Below are 26,493 nucleotides of genomic sequence, written 5' to 3'. Positions count from 1 at the left end.
ACAGAGCTGAAGGTCTGCCTGATGCATGGCCTCCCCCAAGATATCCCTATCACTGTCGCTGTCGAACAGTAAGATGCTGGACTCTTGGGGGCTGGGGGGGGTACTACAGGCACCGGTGTAATGGTGGTACTACTGTGAGTCGGGACCGACGACTCAGTGGCACTGCTGTGCCCCATGTAGTCCACCACTACTTGAGCCTGAGATGGCAATATCGGGCGGCTGCCCGATGGGAAGAACTCCCGGATCAGGCGTACTCCCCTTGCACCCGATCCTCTACCACTAGTAGGGGCACGAGAGGTACCCCGTGCTGGCAGCGATCCAGCACTGGGAGTAACTCCCCTACCCCTGCTGCCACGGCCACGGATGCCGCTCATTATTGCTGATATGTGTGTGGGGGGGGTAAACTTTATTGGGGGGGAGAAATGTGAACAAAATGTGTTTTTGTGTTTTTTTTACAAGACAGGCACGCAGACAAAGACGTACACAGACAGCTACTAAACTATAAGAAAAGTAGTACACCAAAGACAAGGACTACAAAATTAAAGGAAAAAAAAAAAAGCACTAAACAAACACTAACTTTTTTTTTTTTTTTTTTTTTTTTTTTAAACACAAAACACAGACACTAAACACACACTAAGCTAAGCTAGATGAAATAAATGTACACTAACAGTGTGTACACTTACTACACAAAATTTAACTAAACTGAACACAAAACTTAGCTTTTAGAAAAGCTCTTTAGGAAAAACTAAGCAAAATGTGCACTGAAATGCCTAGCAAATATCACTGAACAGCGAACCTGCAAGATCTAACAGTAACACAAGATGAACAAAACTTAGCTTTTAGAAAAGCTCTTTTAGAAAGCTCAGCAAAATGTGCACTGAAATCTCTAGCAAATATCACTGAACAGCGAAGATGCAGGATCAAACAGTAACACAAATGAACAAAACAGCACAAAACAGCACAAAACGTAGCTTTGAAAAAAGCTCTTGGGTCTATTGCTTTGAAAAAAGCAGTTGATATACTGGAAAAGATGCACTGGAATCACTAAATAGCAATGCAGCACTATGCTGGTGATGATATAAATCAATCAGGAACAAAGACACAGGAACACAGAAACAGCCTCCACACTCTCTAGCCAGCTTCTGAATCTGCAATGAAATGGTGCTGGGAGTGAGCTTATATAATGTCCATGCAGGCAGGTTCCTATTGGTTGCTAACCTCTGACGAGTGTGGAAGGAGAACTCTGATTGGCTCTGATGCAAAAGGGCGGAGAAAATAATCGCGCAATATTCCTATTGCCGAATATTCGCATTGCGAATATTCGGCAATATAAAATGATCGCTTCAGCTACTCGGCCCAAGGTCTCTAATCATACCAGCAATGCTTTTAGACGTCTATGGAGATCACTAGGATGTGATCTGTTTTAAAAATGAAACTGTAAAAATTGCTCTGATGCGGAAGATAGGGGGCGAGGAAAATAATCGCGCGATATTGCGTTTGCCGAATAATCGCATTGCGATTTTTCGGGAAAATTCAATGAACGCTTCAGCTACTCGGCCCAGGGTCTCTAATGATACCAGCAATGCTTTTAGACGTCGATGGAGATATCTAGGATGTGATCTGTTTTAAAAAAAAAATTGTAAAAAATCGAATATTCGGAATTGCGAATATTCACCGCGAAATTCGAAATATAGCGCGATTTCTCGAATATGCTATATTCGAGTCGAATATTCGCAATGCGAATATTCGTGAGCAACACTACTCTCCAGCAATAGCTCGAATTGCAGACTACACTGTCAATTATACTTCTGCTTGGCTTATAAATTAAGATCAATATAAAGACTTAAGTGGGGTAGACACTATGAGAAGAATCCCATCCGAAGCACGATCGTTCTATTTCCGTACAGTGTGTACACAACTTTTGACATCTGATTTAGACTCTATCCCAAATTGAGACTTGCATATGCGCGACTTGCATATGCGTTTGCTTCTGCGTGCTTCTTTAATTAATTAATTTTCCTTTTTTTTGTTTTTTTTTTAGTTTGACAATGTAAACATCCATTGTAATAGGAATAAGCATGGCAGGTCCTCTTTACAGTGGGATATGGGGGTTAATAAGACCCTACGTCTCATCTCTAGGCTGGGGAGCCTGAAAAAAAAAAAAGAAACAATCTCTGCTTCCCGGCACCAATTTTTCGAATGCAAAGGCCGGGCATGACGTCGTAGCATCGCACCCGGTCTCCGAACGATCAGAGACTCTAGGGACCATGTGGTCCACTGGAAATGCCTGATGGACCCCTTTGCCTTCAAAACATCATCAATTCTTCTAGCTACACTTGCACACAGTTTTTGAAGAAACTTGGTAGGTTTTTCTAAACATCTTGAAGAACTAACCACAGAGCTTCTGTGGATGTAGGTTGCCTTAAATCTCTTCCTGTAATCCCAGACAGTTTCGATGTTGAAATCAAGGCTCTGTGGGGGCCAAACTATCACTTCCAGGACACCTTGTTTGTCTTTACACTAAAGTCTTTAATAACATTGTATGTTTGGGGTCTTTGTCCTGCTGCAGAATACACTAAGTCTCCATTCACATCTAGGCGACAAAACGCCCGACGCCGGACGCTTGTGCCGCTAGAGGGGGAAATTCCCATTGCTGTCTATGGAGATGGTTCACATCTCATAGACGCCGTACGCCTGTCGCCTGAAAAAAAGTCCCGGACCCTTTTTTTCAGGCGACATTGGCGTTCGCCCATTGACAGCAATGGGAAGAATTTGAAAAAAAAAAAAGATACACTATCCGCGGCAAAATACGCCGCGTACGCGGCGTTGCTTGTCGCGGAGATGTGAATGGAGCCTTAAGGCCAAACACATGCTTCCCTAATGGTATGTTATGATTGATAAGTATCTGCCTGTATTTGTCTGCATTGAGCACATCCTTGATCCTGACCACATCCCCCAACTCCAGTCCCAAAACTGCAGTCCCAAACTTGCAAGGAACCTCCACCATGCTTCACTGTTGCCTGCAGACACTCATATCGCTCTCAAGCAAACAGACTGCCTCCCGCTAGGGCTAAATTTAAAATTTTTTGACTTGTCAGTCCAGAGCACCTGCTGTTATTTTCTGCACCTCCGTTCCTATGTTTTTGAGCAAAGAGTCACTCAGCCTTGTTTCCACGTCGGCGGTGTGGCTTTTTGGCTGCAATTCTCCCATGAAGACCACTTCTGGCCAGACTTCTCTGGACAGTAGATGGGTGTACCTGGGTTCCACTGGTTTCCACCAGTTCTGTGCTGATGGCACTACTGGGCATCATCTGATGTCAAATGGAAGTAAGCAGGATGTGTCTTTCATCTACTGCAGTTTCCTTTGCTGACCATTGTGTCTACAGTCCTCAGTGTTGCTCATTTCTTTGTACTTCTTCAAAAGAGCTAAAAAGATGATTTGTGTAAGGCCCCTTTCACATGTACGGATCCCGTGAGGACCCATGCATGTCTCATCTGCTTGCTCAGCGGGGATCGTTCCGTTGATCCCCGCTGAGCTGGCAGATGACAGGATGGTCCCTGCACACTGTCAGATCTCCACTCTCCCCTATGGGGGGATTGGATGAACACGGACCGTCTGTCTGTGTTCACCCGATGCGATCTGCAGACAGATGTAAAAATAGGATTTTCCTCTGTCTGCAGAATAGAAGGGGATGTTTATCTGCTGACACCCGCTATCTCATAGGGATACATGTATGTCCCTTTTTCATCCGTAAACGGATGGATGAAAAAACGGACATACAGTCTGCTGGTGTGAAAGGGCCCTTAGTAGTTATCTATCTGAGAGGCAGAAATCGGTCCTTGTTCAAGGAAATTGGAGCAACCTCTTGAGGAACCCAGGTTGGGAAAGGCTGAATTATAGTTCAGGTAGCTCACAAAAAAAAACATAAAGGGTTAGGAAAATTAAATGCATAACATATGTTTAGAGTAAACTATAAGGCTCCATGCACACTGGAAGCTAAACTAATGTTATAAAAACGCCAGTAACTTTGAAGGGAGTCTTTCAACGTTTTTTTAAAGTTTTTGCATTAGCGTCTTCAGCGTTTGGTGGTTTTTTTTTGGCTTTTTTTTTTTTTTTAGGTAAAAAAATGGCACTTTGAACGCGATTTTCGGGCGTTTAGAAAAAAGACCATAAACTCCACTGCTCATTAAAGCTGAAGAACGTTCCTTGTGTGCATGGACACATAGTCTAACATAGAGTGGCGTTTATGGCTTTAAAAAAAAAAAATCAATACACTGCAGTTTATCAGCTCCAGTGTGCATGGAGCCTAATGCCGCGTACACACCATCACTTTATGTGATGAAAAAAAATGACGTTTTTAAAAACGTCACTTTAATTGACTGTGTGTGGGGGAAAATGTCGTTTTATGTCTTGTAAAAAACGACCAAAAAAAATTGAAGCATGCTTCAATTTTATGTGTCGTTTTTCAAAAGTGCACTTTTTACTTCACAGAAATTGACCGTGTGTAGCAAAAAACGTCGTTTTCTAAGACGTTTTTTCATCCACGCATGCCCAGAAGCTACTTATGAAGCGAGCTTCAATGGTAAAACGTGGTGGAACGTAACCTCACTTGCAAGAACATTGTGAGAAAAACGATGGTGTGTAGGCAACTTCGTCTTTGAAAATTTAAGTTTCAAAAACGTCATTTTTTACTTCACAGAAAGTGTCGTTTTTTTTCATCACATAAAGTGATGGTGTGTATGCAGCATTAGAGTCGGTTCACACAGGGGCGACTCGTCAGGCGACTTCAGCCGCCTGACAAGTCGCGCTCCGCTCTGTTCAATGGAACCGTTCTAATAGGAGCGACTTAAAGCGGTGGTTCCCCTAAAAATAAAGTTTTGACATTGCATTTGCTATAATAATTACAGTTAGAATCGGCTGGTTTTATGTAAAAAATACCTCCGTACGTAGCGTTTGTATTATTCGTTCCCACCGCCACTTCCGGGTACGATGCTGGCGCTGGGCGTTCCTAATTGATGGACAGGCATCTGACCGACGCATCCATCGCGTCACGAGATGCCGAAAGAAGCCGAACGTCGGTGCGGCTCTATACGGCGCATGCGCAACGACGTTCAGCGCTAGCATCGTACCCGGAAGTGGCGGTGGGAACGAATAATACAAACGCTACGTACGGAGGTATTTTTTACATAAAACCACCCGATTCTAACTGTAATTATTATAGCAAATGCAATGTCAAAACTTTATTTTTAGGGGAACCACCGCTTTAAAGCAGGGGTTCACCCAAAAAAAAAAGTTTTTAACATTAAATCTAGCAGGGCCAGCATATTAAGGGCATTTACTTTCGGCAGGTAATTATTTTTTTATTTTTTTCTATTCTTCGGTTTGATGATGGATGGCTTGTGAAACAGGTGACCTGTCGCACAACACGCGTCACCAGATGTCGGAAAATAGCCGAGCTGCGAGTCGGCACTATACGGCGCTTGCGCAGTCAGCTCTACACGGCAGGCGCCGTATAGTGCCGACTCGCAGCTCGGCTATTTCCGGAAATCTGGTGACGCGCGTTGTGCGACAGGTCACCTGTTTAACAAGCCGTCAATCATCTAACCCAAGGATAGGAACGCCCAGTCCCGGCAGTCATCGGAACCCTGAGGCGGGGATAGAAACACCCAGTCCCGGAGTCATCAGAACACAGAAGCCCTGGACCAAATCGGAATATAAAGGTATGTACGGAGGAAGAAAAAAAAAAGACCTGCCGAAAGTAAATGCGAAACTTCGAAAAAGGTTCTTGTACGACTTTGGGGGCGACTTGCAAGTCGCCTCAGAAGTCGTCTTAAGATCGCCTTGCCGAGTCGCCTCCAAAGTCGTGCCGCCCCAGTGTGAACCGGGTCTAAAGTCTCTCTGTTAAAGTGATTATCCTTGTTTACCAAATACTCCTGCTGAAATGTTTTGGCTTGACTAAAAATAGAAATGATGTGTACAGCCAAGGTGATAACCTCTGAAGGATGTCGCACTCACTCGGGTGAATTATACTTTGGAACAGACTGACATTTATATTAGAAGGGGGTATTTTGAAATGATTACAGTTACTGTGCTGTAACCCTAGTACAGTTTTTACTACATGCCATCCGTGTGTGTGTTTGTTTGTCATCAAGGCATATACAAATAGTCGTCACTTTACTAGGTGCATCTACTCATTAAGATAGTCAAACAGCGAATCATATGACTGTAAATCAATACATAAAGTATGCAGACACAGTCAACGGGTTCATTTGTAATTCAGCTGAACCTGAGAATGTCGGGTGCCTGATTTCAGCAGTTTTGGCTATGGATCACTATGTACTGTAAACACAGGGATACATTTCTAATTCACATTAGCTGTTTCCAGCACACTCCCTTCCCCAAAAAGGAAGCCTATGCAAACTAAACTGAACTGTTACTGGTGGGCAAATTGTGACTTTTGTCAAGTCAACTGCAAAACCCTAATTTTCATATATAGCCAATCCCCTTGGCTACAAAAAAACAGTAACACATTGGGGGTGATTTACTAAAACTGGAGAGTGCAAAATCTGGTGCTTTACAAGAAAATGAAGAGTTGGTGTGAGATGGGTAGAAGTGATACTCGGTCCCCAATAGTATGCACACAACAAGAAACAGAATTGTCCATTGGACTTTTAAAGAGTAACACCTCAGACATGTGGAGTAAGATTTATAAGCAATTTTTTAAAAACAATGCATAATACAGAGGAAAAAACGATCAATACGTTAGTGAATTTAAGTTCATTTAATAAACCTTTCCATGAGACCTGGATATATAATGAAAGTGACTGCCAACCGTCTAGGACAGGGTTTGACAAATTTGCTTGGAATCTAGGAGCCAGCTAAAAAAAAGATAGGAGCCAGAAACGCGCCCCGTCCCGCCGAGCTCGCGTGCAGAAGCGAACGTATACGTGAGTAGCGCCCGCATATGAAAGCAGTGTTTTAACCACACATGTGAGGTATCGCCACGATTGGTAGAGCGAGAGCAATAATTCTAGCCCTAGACCTCCTCTGTAACTCAAAACATGTAACCTGTAGAATTTTTTTAAACGTCGCCTATGGAGATTTTAAAGGGTAAAAGTTTGTCACCATTCCACGAGCGAATGCAATTTTGAAGCGTGACATGTTGGGTATCAATTTACACGGCGTAACATTATCTTTCACACTGAAATAAATTGGGCTAACTTTACTGTTGTCTTATTTTTTAATTAGGGCCCTTTCACACTGGGGCTTTTTTTCAGGCGCTTTAGCATTAAAAAAAAGCACCAGTAAAGCGCCTGAAAGAAGCTGCACCTGCAATACCAATGTGAAAGCCTGAGTGCTTTCACACTAAAGCGCCTAAAAAACGCCCAGTGTGTAAGGGGTCCTAGCGTTAAAAAAAAAAGTGCCTGAAAGAAGCTGCATCTGCAATCCCAATGTGAAAGCCCCGAGTGCTTTCACACTGAGGCGCTGCGCTGGCAGGGCGTCAAAAAAAGTCCTGTAAGCAACTTCTTTGCAGCGCTTTAGGAGCGTTGAATACACCGCTCCTAAAGCCCCCTTCCCATTGACGGAGCTTTTTTTAACGCTGAAGCGCCTGAAAAATGCCCCAGTGTGAAAGGGGTCTTAGTGGCGCTTTATCAGCGTTTTTCGGGCGCTGGCAGTGTGAAAGGGCTCTGAAAGCACTCAAGCTTTCCCATTGGGATTGCAGACGAGGCTTCTTTCAGGCGCTTTACAGGCTTTTTTTAACGTCAAAGCGTCTGAAAAACGCCCCAGTGTGAAAGGGGTCTTGAAGTGTATTTTTTCCCCAAAAAATGCGTTTGTAAGACCGCTGCGCAAATACGGTGTGACAGAAAGTATTGAAACGACCGCCATTTTATTCTCTAGGGTGTTAGAACCCCCAAACATTTATATATATTTTTTATTCTAACTTCTAAGTAAAGAGGAGATGGAAACAGGCAGGGAAGCTCCATTAGCATTGCTGGTTGTCTTGTTATACCAATGGCTGCCACAAGAGGGCGCCAGATTCCAGAAGGAACCATATTACTGCAGAAGGCCGCAAAGCCGCGGCCTCCATTACCGGCATGCGCTGCCCGACACGATCGTAAGGGGGGTTCGCATGGAGACAGGGTGCCCCAGCTGTGCCGCGCCAGGTTGCTTATGCTAGTCGCAATTACGACCTGGCTCCCGGGGTTTGTCAAGCCCTGGTCTAAGACAATTGTGCTGTAGGTCTCGACGCGTTTCGGGAGAAGGATCTCTCTTCTTCGGGGAAAAGCACAGAAAAGTGCCTGGAGATCAAGGGCATAAATAAATAAATAAAGTGTGGGGGGGGGGGATATATGTCCATAAGCGGCTAGCTATAAGGTGAGCGGGAGGTTGATGTGTTCCAATGGGTGTGACCACCCAAGATAAGAAAGGGCTTCAAAGGAAAACAAGGATTAAAAAGAATAAATAAATACTTAAACTGCCACCAGTTCCACCGGTCTTCCCTCGGAAGCTGTGTGAGGGCAGGGAGATGAAACCCAGTAAGAAGCACGAGAATCGGAGCCTAGGCGATGGATGTCGGTCCCAGAGAGGGGAATGCCCACACCTAAACAAACAGATATACCGAATGAGAACCTAACCAAACAGTGAATGTAAATAGAATATATCCTAATGATGTTACTGAGTGATGTGATATTGTTATCAACCAGCAAAATCTGGTGCAGCTCTGCAAAGAAACCAATCGGCTGCCATTTTTTTTTTTTTTTTGGGCAAAGCTTAAAGCGGAGCTCCACCCTAAAGTGGAACTTCCGCTTATCGGAATTCCCCCCCCCTCCAGTGTCACATTTGACACCTTTCAGGGGGAGGGGGGTGCAGATACCTGTCAGATGGGTATCTGCACCCACTTCCGGGAGTCCTCACTGCAGGTAGTGCGTCACAGTGTCCCCGGTGCATTTGTTTTTTTTTTATTTTAAATATCGCTGTGTACCTGATTTCATAGTTCTGATTGGCGCTCACATGACCGGGCCGCCCCTCTCCTCCTTCTGTCTGATGTCAGCAGGGGTTTCCCAACTCCACCTGCTGGAGCTGTCAGCTTTTTTTTTTTCTGCTTAAGTCGGCAGCTAAAATAAGGACACTTGCCTGTGACGGGCGCCCGTGATGTCCTCACCTGAATCCGATCTGTCCCTTGGCTCACGGGTGAAACCGCCGCCATCTTCGGTAAGCGAATCAGCAAGTGAAGCCTTATGGCTTCACAGCCTGGTTCCCTACTGCGCATGCGCAAGTCTCGCTATGCAATCCCACCGCCCAGGAAGTACAGGAGGATGACAGTTGTTGATGGTGCCCCGGGGACGCTGACGGATGTTGATGGTGCCCCGGGGACGCTGACGGATGTTGATGGTGCCCCGGGGACGCTGACGGATGTTGATGGTGCCCCGGGGACGCTGACGGATGTTGATGGTGCCCCGGGGACGCTGACGGATGTTGATGGTGCCCCGGGGACGCTGACGGATGTTGATGGTGCCCCGGGGACGCTGACGGATGTTGATGGTGCCCCGGGGACGCTGACGGATGTTGATGGTGCCCCGGGGGCGCTGACAGATGTTAATGCACTGGGATACCAACAGATGTTGATGATGCACTGGGGACACTGACAGAATCCTGCTGCATTGGTGTATGGTTACATTGGTGTGGCATGTAATCGGGCTCAATAAATGTCTCTCTATAGGTGGCACTGAAAAGACTGTAAATGCACAGATCTTCATAGGCCGTCGCAGATTTTCTTTCCTTCTCATCACATGGGCTCTCTGTGTGAGAACTAGAGTTGGTACAACATCATGTGCCTTTTGTTTACATTTGTGATCTGCTAGGATTGGACACAGTGATCACATGGTACAGGGTCTAATCATAGAGCCCCTATACCGAATGGGTGATGTGTTGTGTCCCAGGGACACAGCCATCATAGAGGACGCACAAATGTCGGAGTGGACGCGCAAATGTGAGAGTATGCACAAGTGCATCTTTCCAGAACAACGCTGGTCCCACCTGGCTGCATCTGTGCATTGGCTGGACTGTAGGTGGTTAAAGGAAGGGGGGAAAAAAGACTTACTGGCTGGATTGCCAGGTGAAAATAAAAAGAAAACGAATGCAGCCATCATATAAAAAAAAATTGGTAAGCAGCAATACAGTAAAATTTTGTTTTGGGGTATGATAGTGTTAACATTTTCCATGCGGATACTCGCCAGTGGCATGCAGCGCTGGCAATAGCGAAACCAGCGGAGATAAAAATGGAAAGTCTTTTTGTTTCGATTTTTCCACTGGAGTTCTGAGTAAACGAAAGTAAAATTGTGAACATTACTGCACATCTTGTGTTTTATTCTTGTACACATAGTAAGAATGCCACGTCATGTCAGCAGTGCAATTAATAAATTCTCAAAGAGAAGAGATGTCTTGCTTTGCAGCGGATTGACGCAGAAACGAAAGCGATGTGAGGAGAAGGAAACCACAGCTGATTACACGATCTTACACAGCAGTTTCAATGTTTTCTGCCTCATCAAACACAACCTGTTCCTTAGCACCAGAGAGTGTAACCTTTGACCTCTGTGAGGATTCCAGGCCTGGCAAGGGGCCCAGTTATGCCTACGTACGTCACAGGGCTGCAGCCTGCAGGGGTGGATTAGCTGCTCTATTTATGGAGACGCCCTCATCTGCACCTTGAGCTATATAAGCTCTTTGCAGACAAGCTGAATTTTCTTTTCTCTGATAAGCTGCTACAGCAAGTCCCGTGGTAAGGTCCTGCTGCCCATGTAAACAAATCAATAACAATAGTGGTTGTGCTGTACTAGTAAAACAAACAGGTTGGCTGTATTTTACAATGCAAGCTAGACTGCTCCCAAAAAGCCCAGACCTTCTTTATGAAAGTTTAAATACTGAATATAGCATTATGTGCACCTTTTTGTGCATGAGATTTCTATAGAACTACGTGTTACATTGGAAACAATGTGACATGATATTTTATGTATTCGCAGCGTATGTACTATTCTTAATTTAATCTATTCAAATTATTGTATTCAAATCTATTGCTTGTTTAAAAGTCACAAATTGTGTTTTGGATGTTGTTTTAACAAGGATGTGTACTGGGTATAGTTTTATATGATGCTTTGAACTGTTCAAGCAGTGTAGTAAACATGAAAATAGTATACACCCTTTTGTAATTTGTTACTGTATTTGCTGCTAATTATGCTTTTAAATGTGTTTGTAGTGCTTAGATGCTTGGGTTAGGGATGTGAGCCATTGGCTTGTACAGTAAAACCTTGGTTTGCGAGTATAATTCGTTCCAGAAACATGCTTGTAATCCAAAGCACTTGTATATCAAAGCATTTTTTTTTAAAGGGTATAAAAGAGAAGAGAGGCACCTCTAAGTGTAGCAAGAAGTTGCTAAATGTTGTACCTTCATTAAATGTAACCATATTGCTACACTTAGAGGCTCCTCTCTTCTTTTTTTTTTTATACTCAGTTTTGACATGACGCTACTCTTATATCAAGACATCGCTTGTATATCAAGGCAAAATGTATTAAAACATTTTGCGTGTCTTGCAAAACGCTCTCAAACCAAGGTTTTACTGTGTGTGTGTGTGTGTGTGTGTGTGTGTGTGTGTGTGTGTGTGTGTGTGTGTGTGTATATGTATATATATATATATATATATATATATATATATATATATATATATATATATATATATATTTATTTGTAAAAATGTTTGTTAAAAACTGCATAGTGGTTGCTAGGCAAAAAATGTTTAAAGTGTAAAGTCATGGTGTCTGTGATGTAGCCTTTTCTGCGTTATCAAATTTTACAGACATCTCAATCTTAAGACATCCCCTTCTTCTGTAAAAGGAAAGTCTTGTTAAATCTTTAAACAGGCAAGCCAGACAATATTGCGGAGAGATAAGAAGTTGACATGAATTTTAAGGACAAATTCATTACAATTTGCATTTTGAATGCTGTCTCATTTTGTGTGTGTGTGTGTGTGTGTGTATGTAATATATATATATACACACACACACACACACAATAAATAAATGTATGTATATGTATATGTATGTATATATATATATATATATATATATATATATATATATATATATATATATATATATATATATTTTCAATGATCACTCATGTTAAGATGTGCAGGTTTTTTTTACTTATTTTAAGCTAACTTACTGCCACAATAGTGTCATGTGTTGGGAGCTTTCTAGATATCTTTTGATAGTGTGTGTTTTTTTTTTTTTGGACTACTGCCTTCGGAATCCTTGCCGACGGAAATCTCCGAACCACGGCCGGCATCCAGGCTCATTAATTAAAGCGGAGGTTCTGCAGGTTCTGCATTTTTTGTGAAAATCTGCAATGCTTTGTAATATATATATATAGCACGGTACTAGCCGCTCGTACGTCCGTCTGTTCCGTTTTCGTCCAAAAGAAGAAGTTCTAAAAAATAGTCCTGGGCTTTTCCATCTTGCTTGTGGGCATTGTGAAGCCCACAAGCAAACACTTCCTGGATTCTGTGATGCTATTTTGGATGGTCTCCTGTGGGTGTTGAAACGTCACTCCCAGGAGACCTTGCGCACAGCTCCCATTACGCCCACTCCCGCATGGAACAAGACCCGGAAGTGAGGCTGAATGCATCTGAATACAGGTAAACATACAGATCTGGAAAAAAAATGACAACGGTTCAGGCATTTATTAAGGCTGCAGAAATGATAAATAGAAAGTTCAGTTTGAGGGTGAACCTCCACTTTAACATCCCTGTGGATTGGAGGATGTTAAAAAAAGAGCCAGGAGGCGGAGCGAGCCGTCCGAGCGAATCGAGGACGTGAGGCCGACTGGCCACTTTCCTCAAATTCCACGTCGCCCTGGATGCCGGCCGAGGTTCGGAGATTTCCGTCGGCAAGGATTGCGCCTTGCGCAGTCCTTACAGGAACCATCTCGATAGCCGGAACCATATCGTCAGATCACCGGTTCACACTACAGGGACATGAAAGTCGGCAGGACTTTGAGAGGCAACTTCAAGTCGCCTCCAGGACAGGCATCTTTGCCAGTGGCCAATCAAACAATAATCCGCTCTGTGGGAGGGAGGGGTTTGCCTGAGAGAACTATTTCCTGAGGGTTGAGACACTGATCCAACTTTGGAGGCAACTTCCATTGAAATCAATGAGTACAAGTCGCCTAGAAAGTAGTACAGGAACCTTTTCTGAAGTCGGAGCGATTTCAGTATTGTACATTAAGACTCCTCTCATTCACTTTAATGTAATTTTCTCATGTCGTGCAACTTGGGGTGACACAAGTCGGATCCTAAGTCGCGGTAGTGTGAACGGGCACAAAGAGTGATACAGAAAACCCAAAGAGGAGACACGGACGGTAACCTTCTTTTTTTGGTGGACCAGCTTGACCGCTTGCATATTTTTAAATGTGTTATGCCCAAAAGTGTAATTTTAATTAAAATTTCCATTAATTAGACAGCCTGGTTTTACATTATATGTGTACAGATAAGATTGTATCCATTTTTTTTTTATGTCTTTGTTCCACTTTATGCAGATGCATTGTCAGATATATTTTTTGGGTAGACTTCTGTTTCAATATGTTTCTTATTGAAAAGGCTTTCCAACATTGATACCTGTAAACACAAAAATATTCGGAGGTATAAAGTTCTTTGTCGCATACAAAGAAGATCCAAACTTGGGACAGAGACAATACAGTAGAATTTACCATTTAAAACACGGCTGTTTGAGAGTTTTTGAGCCATAAGCTTCTGTGGGGGTATAGTTTTGCAATAAAAAGCTAATGCCAAAATGTGGCAAATTTGCGTTTTTAATGCGGCATTCTACAGCTAAAGCTACTGCTGTTTTTATAATGTCCAGTGGGCATGAGGTCTTAAAGGGGTTGTAAAGGATTTTTTTTTTTTCATAATAAGCATCCTTTACCTGCAGACATTCCTCTTTTCACTTCCTCATTGTTCGTTTTTGCTCAGAAGTTGCTCTATTTCTTCTCTGTTCTGTTCACTTCCTGCTTGTCTGATTGTTACTCACCACCGTGAAGGGAGGCTTTACTGCGGTGGTGACTAACGTGCTCACCCCCTCCTGGGAACTACATCTGTGCGGCAGGACGCTCTCTACATGTTAGAGACTTCAAGGAGGTGTGAATTACTGGGCGTGCCGCAATGCATACTGGGAAATGTAGTTCTTACATGAACGAGCGATGCAAACCAGGAAGTGAATGAGAGAACAGAAACTAGAACGCCGGAGGTGATATAGATGAAGGAATTTAATAGGTATTTATTCATTTTTTTAACAGAATCATTACACTATTCTGTCTGTCTACCTTGCAGACATTAATTTTAGGCAATTTTTTTTTCCTTTAGTGACCCTTTATTAAGGCCCATTTCACAATGGGGTGTTTTTCCAGTGTTTTTCGAGCGAAACCTCATCTGCAATCCCAATGTGCTGCTAAAGCATCGCTAAGACCCTAATGTTTTAGGGCGTTTTTGCAACGCCTCAGTGTGAAAGGGTAAGGCGTTTTTACAGCGCTTTCAATTCATTTCCATGGAGAGGGGCGTTTTTTTTTCAGCCCCCAAAAGCTGCTCCAAAGATGCTGCTTGCAGGATTCCGTGTGAAAGGGTCCATGGAGAGCATTTTATGTGCGTTTTAATAGCGCTATTTTTAACGCTAAAACGCTGTAAAAACGCTTCAGTGTGAAAGGGGTCTAAAAGTAATATCATCTAATGAACAGCTAACAGTGATCAAATTGCTAATCAACCGCTGGCACCTTACCAAGCCTTGATTACTCAGCGAGTCCCGTCCCCCCCCCCCTTATTCAAGAAGACCCAGGACTGTCCAAGTCTCATTAACCAGCTTTCTTTTCACATCCATCTTCTCGCTGAGGTTCAAGTTGGCAGAGACCATCATGGCTTCCTTGACTGTTAAATGTGGTAATATGTCATCTTGCATTAAATAACAGGACATCTTTCTGAATGCTTCTGTCTCCCTCAAATGCCAGGGCCCATAGTCAGTAGGCAAGAGGCCCCTCAAAGTCCTGGTTGGGTCTGTCACATGGACTTCTTAGATAAGCAAAGCTTGCTGTTTTTTGCAAGGTTCACTTTGAGTCAGCCTGGAGGTGATTGCTGCTGTTTGAGGAGGCACAACATACGCAAGAAGTTATTTTTACCGATCTTCTGTGTGTCAGCGTTTCTGCAGAGGAGGCTCCCATGCCAAAAACAACCATAATTGTACTGTATTTAAAAGCTAAAAACAAACTTGCTGTTACAAACACACAGTGGGGAAGGTTGAGATTCTCTTCTCCTTAGGGAAGATTTTCTCTGTTGGATTAAAGCGGGGTTCCCGGCATAATATATTTTTTTTTCTTTTTTTGCAAGCTAAAATTAATTACATTAATAGTCCCTTAAACCTATTAATAGCTCCCCAATTGTTCCAGAAATCATTGCAAACACTTGCCTTATATCCTCCAGCTCATGTTGTGGCCGTATCCATCATATGTGTGGGCATGTGAAGCCCAGTTCCTTTTTCTTCCTGGTTTTCAGGGAGAGGTGCATGCTGGGTGATTTTTAGGCACAGTAATGCCCAGAGACTCCTGGAAAATGAGTGTCATAATTTCCCAGGAGGCAGTGGGGTCTTAGGACCACCTAGGACAAGGAACTAGGCAGATTACAAAATATGCCTAGTAACACAGCCAGATAGAAGTGAGTAAAACATTATTATTATTTTTTATATTTTTTTTACTTTTTATTTTTAATTTTTTTTACATTAAAGGCAAGGTGTTAATAGTTAATTTTTAGGGTGGAACTCCGCTTTAATGTTGCGTGTTCCCTTATCTGCTAGGCATCGGTGGAACTCATGGGTTCTCTAATGGATTCACCATAGGAACAAGAACAACAAAAACCTGCCGAAGGTTATTGGCTGGAGATCCACTTTTACACCTTGTTTCATTATGCAAAATAGTTCATGATAAATCCATTTTGGCCATAATCAAGTCCTTGAGATAACAAATGTTGCACATGGAAATCAATAATCACATTCTTCCAGAAGAAAGTTGTAAGGGTGATAGCTGGTTTCAAAAAAGGCCGGTTCGCACTACAGCGACTTGGGATCCGACTTGTGTCGCCCCAAGTCGCGCGACATGAGAAATTCCATTGAAGTGAATGAGAGCCGTCTTAATGCACACTACTGAAGTTGCTCGGACTTCAGAAAAGGTTCCTGTACTACTTCAAGGCAACTTGTACCCATTGATTTCAATGGAAGTTGCCTCCAAGTCGGATCTTAACTGAAGCAACTTTACAGGAAGTGAAAATTGTTTACTCAGGCAAACTCCTCCCTCCCACAGAGCTGATTATTCTGTGATTGGCCAATGTCGCCTGTCCTGGAGGCAACTTTAGGTTGTGCTGAAGTTGCCTTGCAAAGTCGCGCTGCCCTTGTGTGAACCGGCACTAAGACATTCTGTATGTTGCATAAAGAACTTTTTAGCAAAATATTTCATATTTGGTAGTTGCTGTGTAGCTGCAGCCGCGACTCACAGCAGGGGGTCTGGCACATGTCTGTTCACCATTTCAGGTGCGAGTCAGGTCTGAGTTTTTGACTGAATTCGCACCTGAAACAGACCAGAAGACGCACAGGACCAATCTGCAATTCAGACAACGGCGTGACCGGCTCTCCTGTCATGCAAATTGGAATACGGGGAAACCCACATCTAATTCGCATCAGTGTGAACTCCGCTTTATACAGTATTTTATTGTTATTTTTTTATAATGTGGGTTTAATGACCCTTTAGGCCAAAAAGGTGTTTTGTTTGTTTTTAGTTTTGTGGAAGGATTAGAACTCGTATTATATTTTACCACTTACATGTCATGGGCGCCTGTGATGTCAGCCCCCCGGCCGGCCCCTCGATCTTGGAGAGTCCCGGCGCCGCCATCCTCAGTAAGGGAAACGAGCAGTGAAGCCTTGCAGGTTCTCTGCCCGTTTCCTACTGCGCATGCGCAAGTCTCACGCTGATTTGTGAATGGGCGGCTGCTTTCTGGGATACACACAGTTCCCAGAAGACACCGCGACAGAGGACGAGGTAGAAGACCTGCTGCGGTGGATGAAGAGGCAGATTAGCTAGTTCCGCATAGCAACCGCCCTTTCTGGTGAGTAAAAAAAAATAAAAAATCTATTTTATTTATTTAAAATATTTTCGTGTGTTTTTTTTTTTGGTTTGTTTTTTATGTTGATGCATAAAAGGATTTCTCTGTATTGGGGATCTAAAGAAAACCCCTATATGTTGTACTTTGTTGTAGTTTTATGCAGCACCAAAACAGAATGTTCACCTTTTTAACAGGCCTGCTAAATTGCCGGAGGTATGTTTATTGATACTGGCAAATGTGTTTTGAACACCTTTCAATGTCATTGTATTTTTCCATTCATCTGTAGTATTACTATAAGAATCAAGGATTTTCACAATACAGTTTGCTGGAGTACAGCCCAGTATTTCATAATATGTTACAAAAGGTCTTTCAAGGACATTGACAGGACGTTTGTTGGTGCTCAGCTCCTAGTTCCCATAATTATTCAAGCATGTGAAAACCATTATGAAATATGATTACCAGTTGCCGACCGGCTCGCGCCGATATACGTCGTCAAAGTGGCATAGGTGCACAAAATCACATACCCGTACGTCAGCCCTTTAAGAGCCGCCGAAGGCATGCGCCCGCTGCCAGCCATGCGCAATCACATGCTCAAGAGATGGCACAGGGATTTGTGTGTGTGTGTAAACGCACGAATCCCTGTGCTGTCAGAGGAAAATTGTGTCCGCTCGTGGAATGGCGACAAACTTTTACCCTTTAAAATCTCCATAGGCGACGTTTAAAAAATTCTACAGGTTGCATGTTTTGAGTTACAGGGAGGTCTAGGGCTAGAACTATTGCTCTCGCTCTACCAATCGCGGCGATACCTCACATGTGTTTGTGGTTTGAATACCGTTTACATATGCGGGCACTACTCACGTATGCGTTCGCTTCTGCGCGCAAGCTTGGCGGGACAGGGCACGTTTTCTGGCTCCTAACTTTTTTTGCTGGCTCCTAGATTCCAAGCAAATTTGTCAAACCGTGTGTGTATGTGTATAGTTTAAGGCAGCTTCATGATGGTGGCATTCCGTGCGTGAGGTCATACCCTACTTTCCCCTCGACCCTTCCCTTCTTTTCTTACTCTCTTCTCAGTCTTTGCTATTGTCTTAAGTGGGTCTTCTTGCCTATTCCCTATAAACCCGGAACAGTGGCTACTTCCTTAAAGTGTCTCCATCAACATGGGGGCAAGGTGCTTTGGGGTAGGGGGCGCAGAGCCCCAAAGCACCCAGCCCCCATATTGAGGGCATGCGGAGGGTGTGGGCGCTCGCTTGTCCCCTCCCTTTCCTGACCTGCTGGGCTGCATGCTTGGATAAGGGTCTGGTATGGATTTTGGGGGGATCCCACGCCATTTAAAAAAAAAAAAGTGGCGTGGGGGGTGTCCCCTCCAAATCTATACCAGACTAAAGGCTCTGGTATGGTCTTTGAGGGGGGGACCCCACCCCATTTTTTCCATGATTTTTTTATTTTTTTTCTTTAGCCAGAGATTAATTTATTTATTTTGTTTTTTGTCTTTTTACATTTGGCTGTCAGCGGGAAAGCCCGCTGACAGCTGATGACTCATTGGTTGCCAAGGACATGGTGGATGGTTTTCTGACCCACTCCTTAGCAACCAGCTATATACAGTTAATGTAAACAAAAAAGTGGTTACAAAAATGCAAAAAGCACTGCAGAAACGCTCAAAAGCAACATGCATAGATGTGAATCGAGCCTTAACCGAGACTAACACCACAGAGAAGTATTTGCGCATTGGTGACAGCACACATTGCCACATCTATTGTTGCAGCATGCCTTCATATTGTTTGCTGTATGCCCCATTAGCATGTTAAGCTCCATAGAACAGTTTGTTCCTAGCTAAAAACACAAAGGCTTGGCAATGTATATAGCTCTACAATACATTTCATTATCTGTGTACTTAGTCTTGTGTGTTCCCTCTACTAACCACAAGTTTAATATTGTGTGGTGAAAACAGATTAACGCTATGTTAAGCGTACACTAAAACTGGTTTCTGATTTATTAACGCCTTTGGCCATGTTGCGTCTTGAATACGTTACTTATTCTGTTACAAATACAGTTAAAATCACAATTAAGGAGCTTGAGGCAAAACGGTTATTTTTTTTCTTTCTTCTCCACTAAAGTGGGAGGTTCTGTGTCCTTGCCTATAGTAGAGCACACATATTGAAAGAGACAAAGTAAGTGTAGTACATGAAGCACAGTCTCCGTGGCAACACTTGTATCCCTGTGAGCTTTAAAGTGTATCTATGGTAAGGATTTAAGAATATACACCAATCCGCCATAACATTATGACCACCCACCATACCCTGTTGGCAATAACGTAGTGTGGACAGATTTCTGCCAGTCACAGGCTGTGTCATGCCTTTCCAGCCTGTGTCTTAGAATAAGAGGGAGATGAAGCCTCCATTAATCTACATGTAATATGCTGCCCCCATTGTATTTAGCTGGTTAGTGGTAATGAAGGAGGGAAAGGGTGGGCTGTCATTTACCACTGTGTATACGCCCACATGTATGACTCACATGAGCTGCTCAGATGTGATAGGGAGGAAATGCTCAGTATATAAACTTGCTGAAAACCAACAATGCTGTGCAAAATCCCCAACTGCATTGGGGATATGGGTAGAAGGTGTAGATGGAGAGCAGCAGGATCAACCAGGTTTTATTTTGCAGAATACAGCAAAGAAATCTCATGGTGACTATGAATAGTGTGTAATGCAGCATTTATTGATAGTTTTTTTATGATGTGGGTTTAGTGATATTTTAAGTTTGGGGTGGCCATAATCTGGAGCAGCTGTGCATGGCAACCAATCAGCTGGCGTCTTTTATTTCCAAAGCTTAAAGTGGATGTAAACCTGATTCATGAAAATTGACCTGCTTATCTGTAGTGTTTATCTCTGTCCAAAGCCCTAAGCCCTGTGTCTTTCTGCTGCTTCATTCTTCTGTTTTTAGCATAACTTCTGACAAGTTCTCAGACATTGGAAATAAAAGTGGCTGAAAATTTGTGTTGGGGTGGGTGCTATTAATAGATTAGCAGAGACCTGGTCTATTCATAGCACAGCTTTGCAAGTATATTTACTCCTCTGCCTATGTGGAGGGGACGTGTGCCTTTTCTCCAGCTGTCACACAGTGTATGCCAAGACTCCCCTCCCCTGCTGGAACAGGAAGAAAAAAATTGAACACGATGTGCACTTTCTAAAGAATATAGCAAGCTGAAGACAGCAGATATACATGTAAAATTTATGTAGGGAGATTTATTTCATCTCTGTGTATCATCTGAGGCTGTTCACTTCCCTGGGTATGGCTGCTGTGTTTGTCACCTGAGCCTGTACTCTTTTAAGACAGGTTAGTGGCGGCCCACAGCTATCCATGGCTAATCGTACAGTCAGCGATTACCTGTGTTGATTGCTGCTGGACGAACAACTGTCATTAAAGTGTAAGGCTCCATGCACACAGAAGCTGATAAACCGCAGTTTATTGGCGTTTTTTTTTTTAAAAGCCCAAAAACTGAACTCTATGTTAGCCTATGTGCCCATGCACACATGGGCGTTTTTTAGTGTTAATGAGCTTTGGAGTTTATTGGCTTTTTTCTGAACGCCCGAAATTTGCGTTCAAAGTGCCGTTTTTCGGCGGGAAAAAAAACGCAAAACGCACAAAAAAGCTAGCGTTTTTTTATTTATTGAGAAAAAAAAGCTAAAAACCGATACACTGAAAAACGCAAATAAATGCTATTGCAAAAACGCAAAAAAACTCTGAAAGGCTCCCTGCAAAGCTACTGGCATTTTTTTTTGTATAGCTTTTTTTTTTTTTTTAGCTTCTGTGTGCATGGAGCCTTACACTTTAATGGCGGTGGCTGCAGCTAATTGCTCACAGGTTGCAAAAACTGCACCGTGGCTAATCACTCATGCAAATGTAACTGAACAGGCTGGAGTTAGAAGTTGGTTACATACTATGTATCGCTGCTCCAGTTAAATTCCCTCTAGTATTTGTTATAATTTTACCCTGCATCCTCTACACTTTTATTTTTATCTTTTATTTTGCAGGTTTGAATTGAGGACCGGACTCTGTCTATATTTTAAATAAGTTATGTCTTTTATTTAATTTTATTTTTTATTAACAGATGCCAGAATTTCAGAAGAAAACCGTCCATATAAAGGATCCAGCAAAAGTGGAAGAAATAATATGTGGACTAATAAAAGGAGGTGCTGCTAGGCTTCAGGTATGTGTTGCTATAACTTTATCTACTCCAGGAGATTCTTGATGACTTGTCTTGTTACAAAAATTATCAGGAGAGATGCAAAACTACAGTGGAACCTCGGATTGCGAATAACGAGCATTTCGCAATATGAGCAATTATTTATTTTTTTAAATCCTGAGTGTTGTCTCGCAACATGAGCAGGATTCAAGCTTCTGCGGTGTGCAGTGCCGTATTTGGCCAGAGCTGCGAGGGCCCCCGTGATGCTCTTGGCTGTTTGGAAATACTCTGAAACACTCCATTCGGAGTGTTTCCAAATGCATCTGAAGCGGTCTCTGAGCATTTTTGAGTCTCTCCGGTGGCTCCCCCCCCCCACCTCTGGCCACATGTGGTATTACATGCAATAGAAGTCAATGTGGAACAAATTTATCTTTGTTTCCATTGACTTCTATGGGGAAACTTGCTTTGATATGTGAGTGCTTTGGATTACAAGCATTCTCCTGTAACGGATTGTGCTCGTAATCCAAGGTTCCACTGTATTTGATTCTGCTGACTGAATTTTTTTATTGCTGTTTATTCAAATTACCCTAAAGCACGAGCGTAAAAAAATGGTTTTGGTAGAATCGCAAGATCACTTAGATCAGGGGTCTCCAAACCCTCTAAAGAAAGTGCGAGTTTACAGCCCTTCAGACTTTAGGGGGGGGGGGGGGGCAGACATTGGTCAGTGGGAGTAAAAATTTTCCTGGAGCCAGTTGGAGTAAACAATGCATCTTTAGCATTAGGGGGAGGAATAGTTCACCATCGTTGGTGTCAGTCAGTGAAAGGAATAGTGTCTTGATGTCCATAACAGGAATTCTGCCCCATTGTTGGTGTTAGTGGGAGGAATACTGTTGTATCAGAGGGGGGAGAAGCGAAAAGGCAAGGGCCTGGTAAAGACCAGAAAAGGGCCACAGTTTGGAGACTAAAGAAGGCCATACACGGTCAAATTTAAAAAAAAAAATTTTTTCAAAATCAGAAAGTTTGTTTTTTTTGTGATCCGACGATGCCACCATTGATTTTCGAAATTCGGCCGACAAAACCGGGAAAAATTCGGCCGGGAATTTTCGTTTCTCTCCGGGAATATTCTTTTCTTGCACATGCGCATTTTTTTTCTATTACATTTATCGCACGATTCTCCCATCATTGATCAGAAAATCTTTTGTTTTTCCAAAAATTTCCAACATGTCGGATTTCTCAAATTTTGTTTGCCGCACGAAAATCGACTGTTGCTGCAGCCCACTAACGGTGCGAAATGTGTCCGAAAATTCTTTCGAAATTCGAACGGTGTATGGCCGCCTTTTAGATTTATGACCGATCTGCTAGGGCCTTTTAAGAAACGATGACAATAAAGCAAGTAATGTGGTTTCTTTGTGTTTTTTTCTTTTTTTTTTTTTCAGATCATAACAGATTTTGATATGACCTTAAGCCGATTTTCCCATAATGGAAAGAGGTGTCCCACATGCCATAGTAGGTAGTCCATATTTCACCTCTTCTATGCAGTACTAAACATTACAATATACCATGTAAATATATTTGTAAGACAATCCCCGCTAGCTGTTGGATCGGGGAAGTGCAGGGGCCGGTCCGTTAGTAACATGTTATATGGGTGTAACATATTACGATAGGTGATCTTATCCTTTAATGCTACTACCTGATTGCACTGTGTTGAAGCAAGCAGTTTAGAAAGACAGGGGAGGCCCCTCATGCCTTTTTTGTATATAAAAGTAAAAATGTTGTCCTGCATTTTACAGTTACTAAAGCCGAACATAGATGGTTTGAATCCCTGCTGAACCAGCTGAGATTTAAACCATGTATCAGCAGGCTGATGGTACCCAATTTGATCGATCATTTTGGTACAGCGAATTTTGCAATGGATTGGTAATGGATTATAGCTTGTAATCTGCAGTTAAGAAAATAGTTAAAGGGGCTTTTAAAGATAATTTTTTTTTTTTTTAATAACAAACATGTCATACTTGCCTTCTCTGTGCAAGGGTTTTGCACAGAGGGGTCCCCCAGTGGCGCTGCTAGTTCCTCTTCTCACGTGCCCCCGCAGAAACCCACATTCCCTGGGGGGCACTCATGCTGGTTCCTTCCCGAGTCCTGCCGCTGTGTTTATTGACACAGAGAGCAGGACTCTGCCCCGCCCCCAGCTCCCGTGTCACTGGCTTTGATTGACAATGCTCCAGCGGCTGGAGCTGCTCTGCTCATCCCCGTTGCTGGACGATCGGGTTCAGGTAAGTAAAAGGGAGGCTCTGGGGGGCAGCTGCACTACAAAAAGTTTTTCACCTTTTTGCACAGAATGCATTAACCACTTGCTTACTGGTCACATATACCCCCCTCCTGCCCAGGTGAAATTTCAGCTTCCGGCACTGCGTCGGTTTAACTGAGAATTGCGCGGTCGTGCATAGTGGCTCCCAAACAAAATTGACGTCCTTTTTTCCCCACAAGTAGAGCTTTCTTTTGGTGGTATTTGATCACCTCTGCGGTTTTTATTTTTTGCGCTATAAACAAAAAAAGAGCGACAATTTTGAAAAAAAAATCAATATTTTTTACTTGTTGCTATAATAAATAGCCCAATTTTTTGTTTATTTTTTATTTTTCCTCAGTCTAGGCCTATACGTATTCTTCTACATATTTTTGGTAAAAAAAAAATCGCAATAAGCGACTGGTTTGCGCAAAAGTTATAGCGCCTACAAAATAGGGGACAGAATTTTTTTTTTATTTTTTTACTAGTAATGGCGGCGATCTGCGATTTTTATTTTTTATTTTTTTTATTGGGACTGCGACATTATGGCGGACACTTTTGACACATTTTTGGCACCATTCACATTTATACTGCAATCAGTGCTGTAAATATGCACTAATTACTGTATGAATGTGACTGGCATTGAAGGGGTTAACACTAGGGGGGGATGAAGGGGTTAAATGTGTACCCTGCATAGTGTTTCTAACTGGGGGAAGGGGACTTACTGGGGGAGGTGACCGATCTGTGTCCCTATGTACAAGGGACACAGATCGGTCTCCTCTCTCCCTGACAGGACGTGGATCTCTGTGTTTACACACACAGATCCACATCCTTGTCTCTGTAACTGCCGATCGCGGGTGCCTGAAGGACATCGCGGCCACCAGGCACTCGCATCGGCGTCGCTCGCTTGCCCCCCAGTGGCTGGAGGTTGTAAGCCGTATATAGAGGGCCTCCCGGCAATTAAGATCCACACTGCGGCCGTACAAAGTCGTACGGCCGTCAGGAAGTGGTTAAGGTGAAAAACCTTGAGGGTTTACATCCCCTTTAAGTCAACAACTTTATGATTTCAAATGTCCAATTGTTCTGCATCATTTTCTGAAATCAAGATAAATTCTTGTTAGCTTAACTCAATGTGCATAGGATTTGGATAGTTAACCAGTACCAGCCCGTAATACGAATTTATTACTAGGCCATTTTTCAGTTTGACAATTGCTCTGTCATGCAACCCCGTACCCAAATTAGTTTTATATTGTTTTTTTGAGACAGATGAAATTTTCTTTTGGTGGTATTTAATCCCCTGGATATTTTTTTTTTTAACTCTTAAAAGAGGAAAAAATACCAAATAGATTGAAAAAACTGTTTACCTTCCTTTCTGTTAAAATAAAGATGTCAGAGTAGTCCAAGGACCCCACAAATTATCCTTTTTTGGAAATCTGAGGGTGATCTAATTTTTGCCACGGTTTATTTTGGAAATCAAGAAACATACCAGTACTAAGGCGGTTAAACACTGAGCTTAAGAATGGTATACCAGATATAATAATGTACACAGAGGAAGGAGTTAGTGAAGGGGGTTCATGTACTGGTCACATTCAGTGGCAGGATGAAGAGATTATTGTACAGATGGCCAGGGTAAGAGAGGTGAGGGTTTAGTTTACAGGTTGCACAAAGACAGAGCTAGTATGTGTGTGAGAGGGAGGCCTAAAAAAGTAAAACGCACATATACAGTGAAGAAAATAAGTATTTGAACACCCTGCTATTTTGCAAGTTCTCCCACTTGGAAATCATGGAGGGGTCTGAAATTGTTATCGTAGGTGCATGTCCACTGTGAGAGACATAATCAAAAAACAAAATCCAGAAATCACAATGTATGATTTTTTTAACTATTTATTTGTATGATACAGCTGCAAATAAGTATTTGAACACCTGAGAAAATCAATGTTAATATTTGGTACAGTAGCCTTTGTTTGCAATTACAGAGGTCAAACGTTTCTTGTAGTTTTTCACCAGGTTTGCACACACTGGAGGAGGGATTTTGGCCCACTCCTCCACACAGATCTTCTCTAGATCAGTCAGGTTTCTGGGCTGTCGCTGAGAAACACAGAGTTTGAGCTCCCTCCAAAGATTCTCTATTGGGTTTAGGTCTGGAGACTGGCTAGGCCACGCCAGAACCTTGATATGCTTCTTACAGAGCCACTCCTTGGTTATCCTGGCTGTGTGCTTCGGGTCATTGTCATGTTGGAAGACCCAGCCTCGACCCATCTTCAAAGCTCTAACTGAGGGAAGGAGGTTGTTGCCCAAAATCTCGCAATACATGGCCCCGGTCATCCTCTCCTTAATACAGTGCAGTCGCCCTGTCCCATGTGCAGAAAAACACCCCCAAAGCATGATGCTACCACCCCCATGCTTCACAGTAGGGATGGTGTTCTTGGGATGGTACTCATCATTCTTCTTCCTCCAAACACGGTTAGTGGAATTATGACCAAAAAGTTATATTTTGGTCTCATCTGACCACATGACTTTCTCCCATGACTCCTCTGGATCATCCAAATGGTCATTGGCAAACTTAAGACGGGCCTTGACATGTGCTGGTTTAAGCAGGGGAACCTTCCGTGCCATGCATGATTTCAAACCATGACGTCTTAGTGTATTACCAACAGTAACCTTGGAAACGGTGGTCCCAGCTCTTTTCAGGTCATTGACCAGCTCCTCCCGTGTAGTCCTGGGCTGATTTCTCACCTTTCTTAGGATCATTGAGACCCCACGAGGTGAGATTTTGCATGGGGCCCCAGTCCGAGGGAGATTGACAGTCATGTTTAGCTTCTTCCATTTTCTAATGATT

At 42.9% G+C, this 26,493-nt stretch overlaps 1 protein-coding gene across 2 annotated transcripts in view; it reads left to right on the top strand.

Annotated features, from left to right (window-relative positions):
* Positions 1-26,493, top strand: part of NT5C3A (5'-nucleotidase, cytosolic IIIA) — an 83,300-nt gene that overhangs the window by 42,453 nt on the left and 14,354 nt on the right. Inside the window, exons 1-3 of one of the 2 annotated variants that reach the window (XM_040353180.1) lie at positions 10,679-10,781; positions 21,296-21,394; positions 22,807-22,876. In XM_040353180.1, the coding sequence (XP_040209114.1) occupies positions 21,296-21,394; positions 22,807-22,876 (169 nt within the window). In that variant the 5' untranslated portion in view covers positions 10,679-10,781. Of the gene's footprint in view, positions 1-10,678; positions 10,782-21,295; positions 21,395-22,806; positions 22,877-26,493 lie in introns of those variants that run through there. The other variant, XM_040353179.1, reaches the window with a different exon arrangement.

The sequence above is a fragment of the Rana temporaria genome, chromosome 5 (genome assembly GCF_905171775.1).
Source record: "Rana temporaria chromosome 5, aRanTem1.1, whole genome shotgun sequence".
Classification (NCBI taxonomy): Eukaryota; Metazoa; Chordata; class Amphibia; order Anura; family Ranidae; genus Rana; species Rana temporaria.
This window is presented reverse-complemented; position numbering and strand designations above follow the sequence as displayed.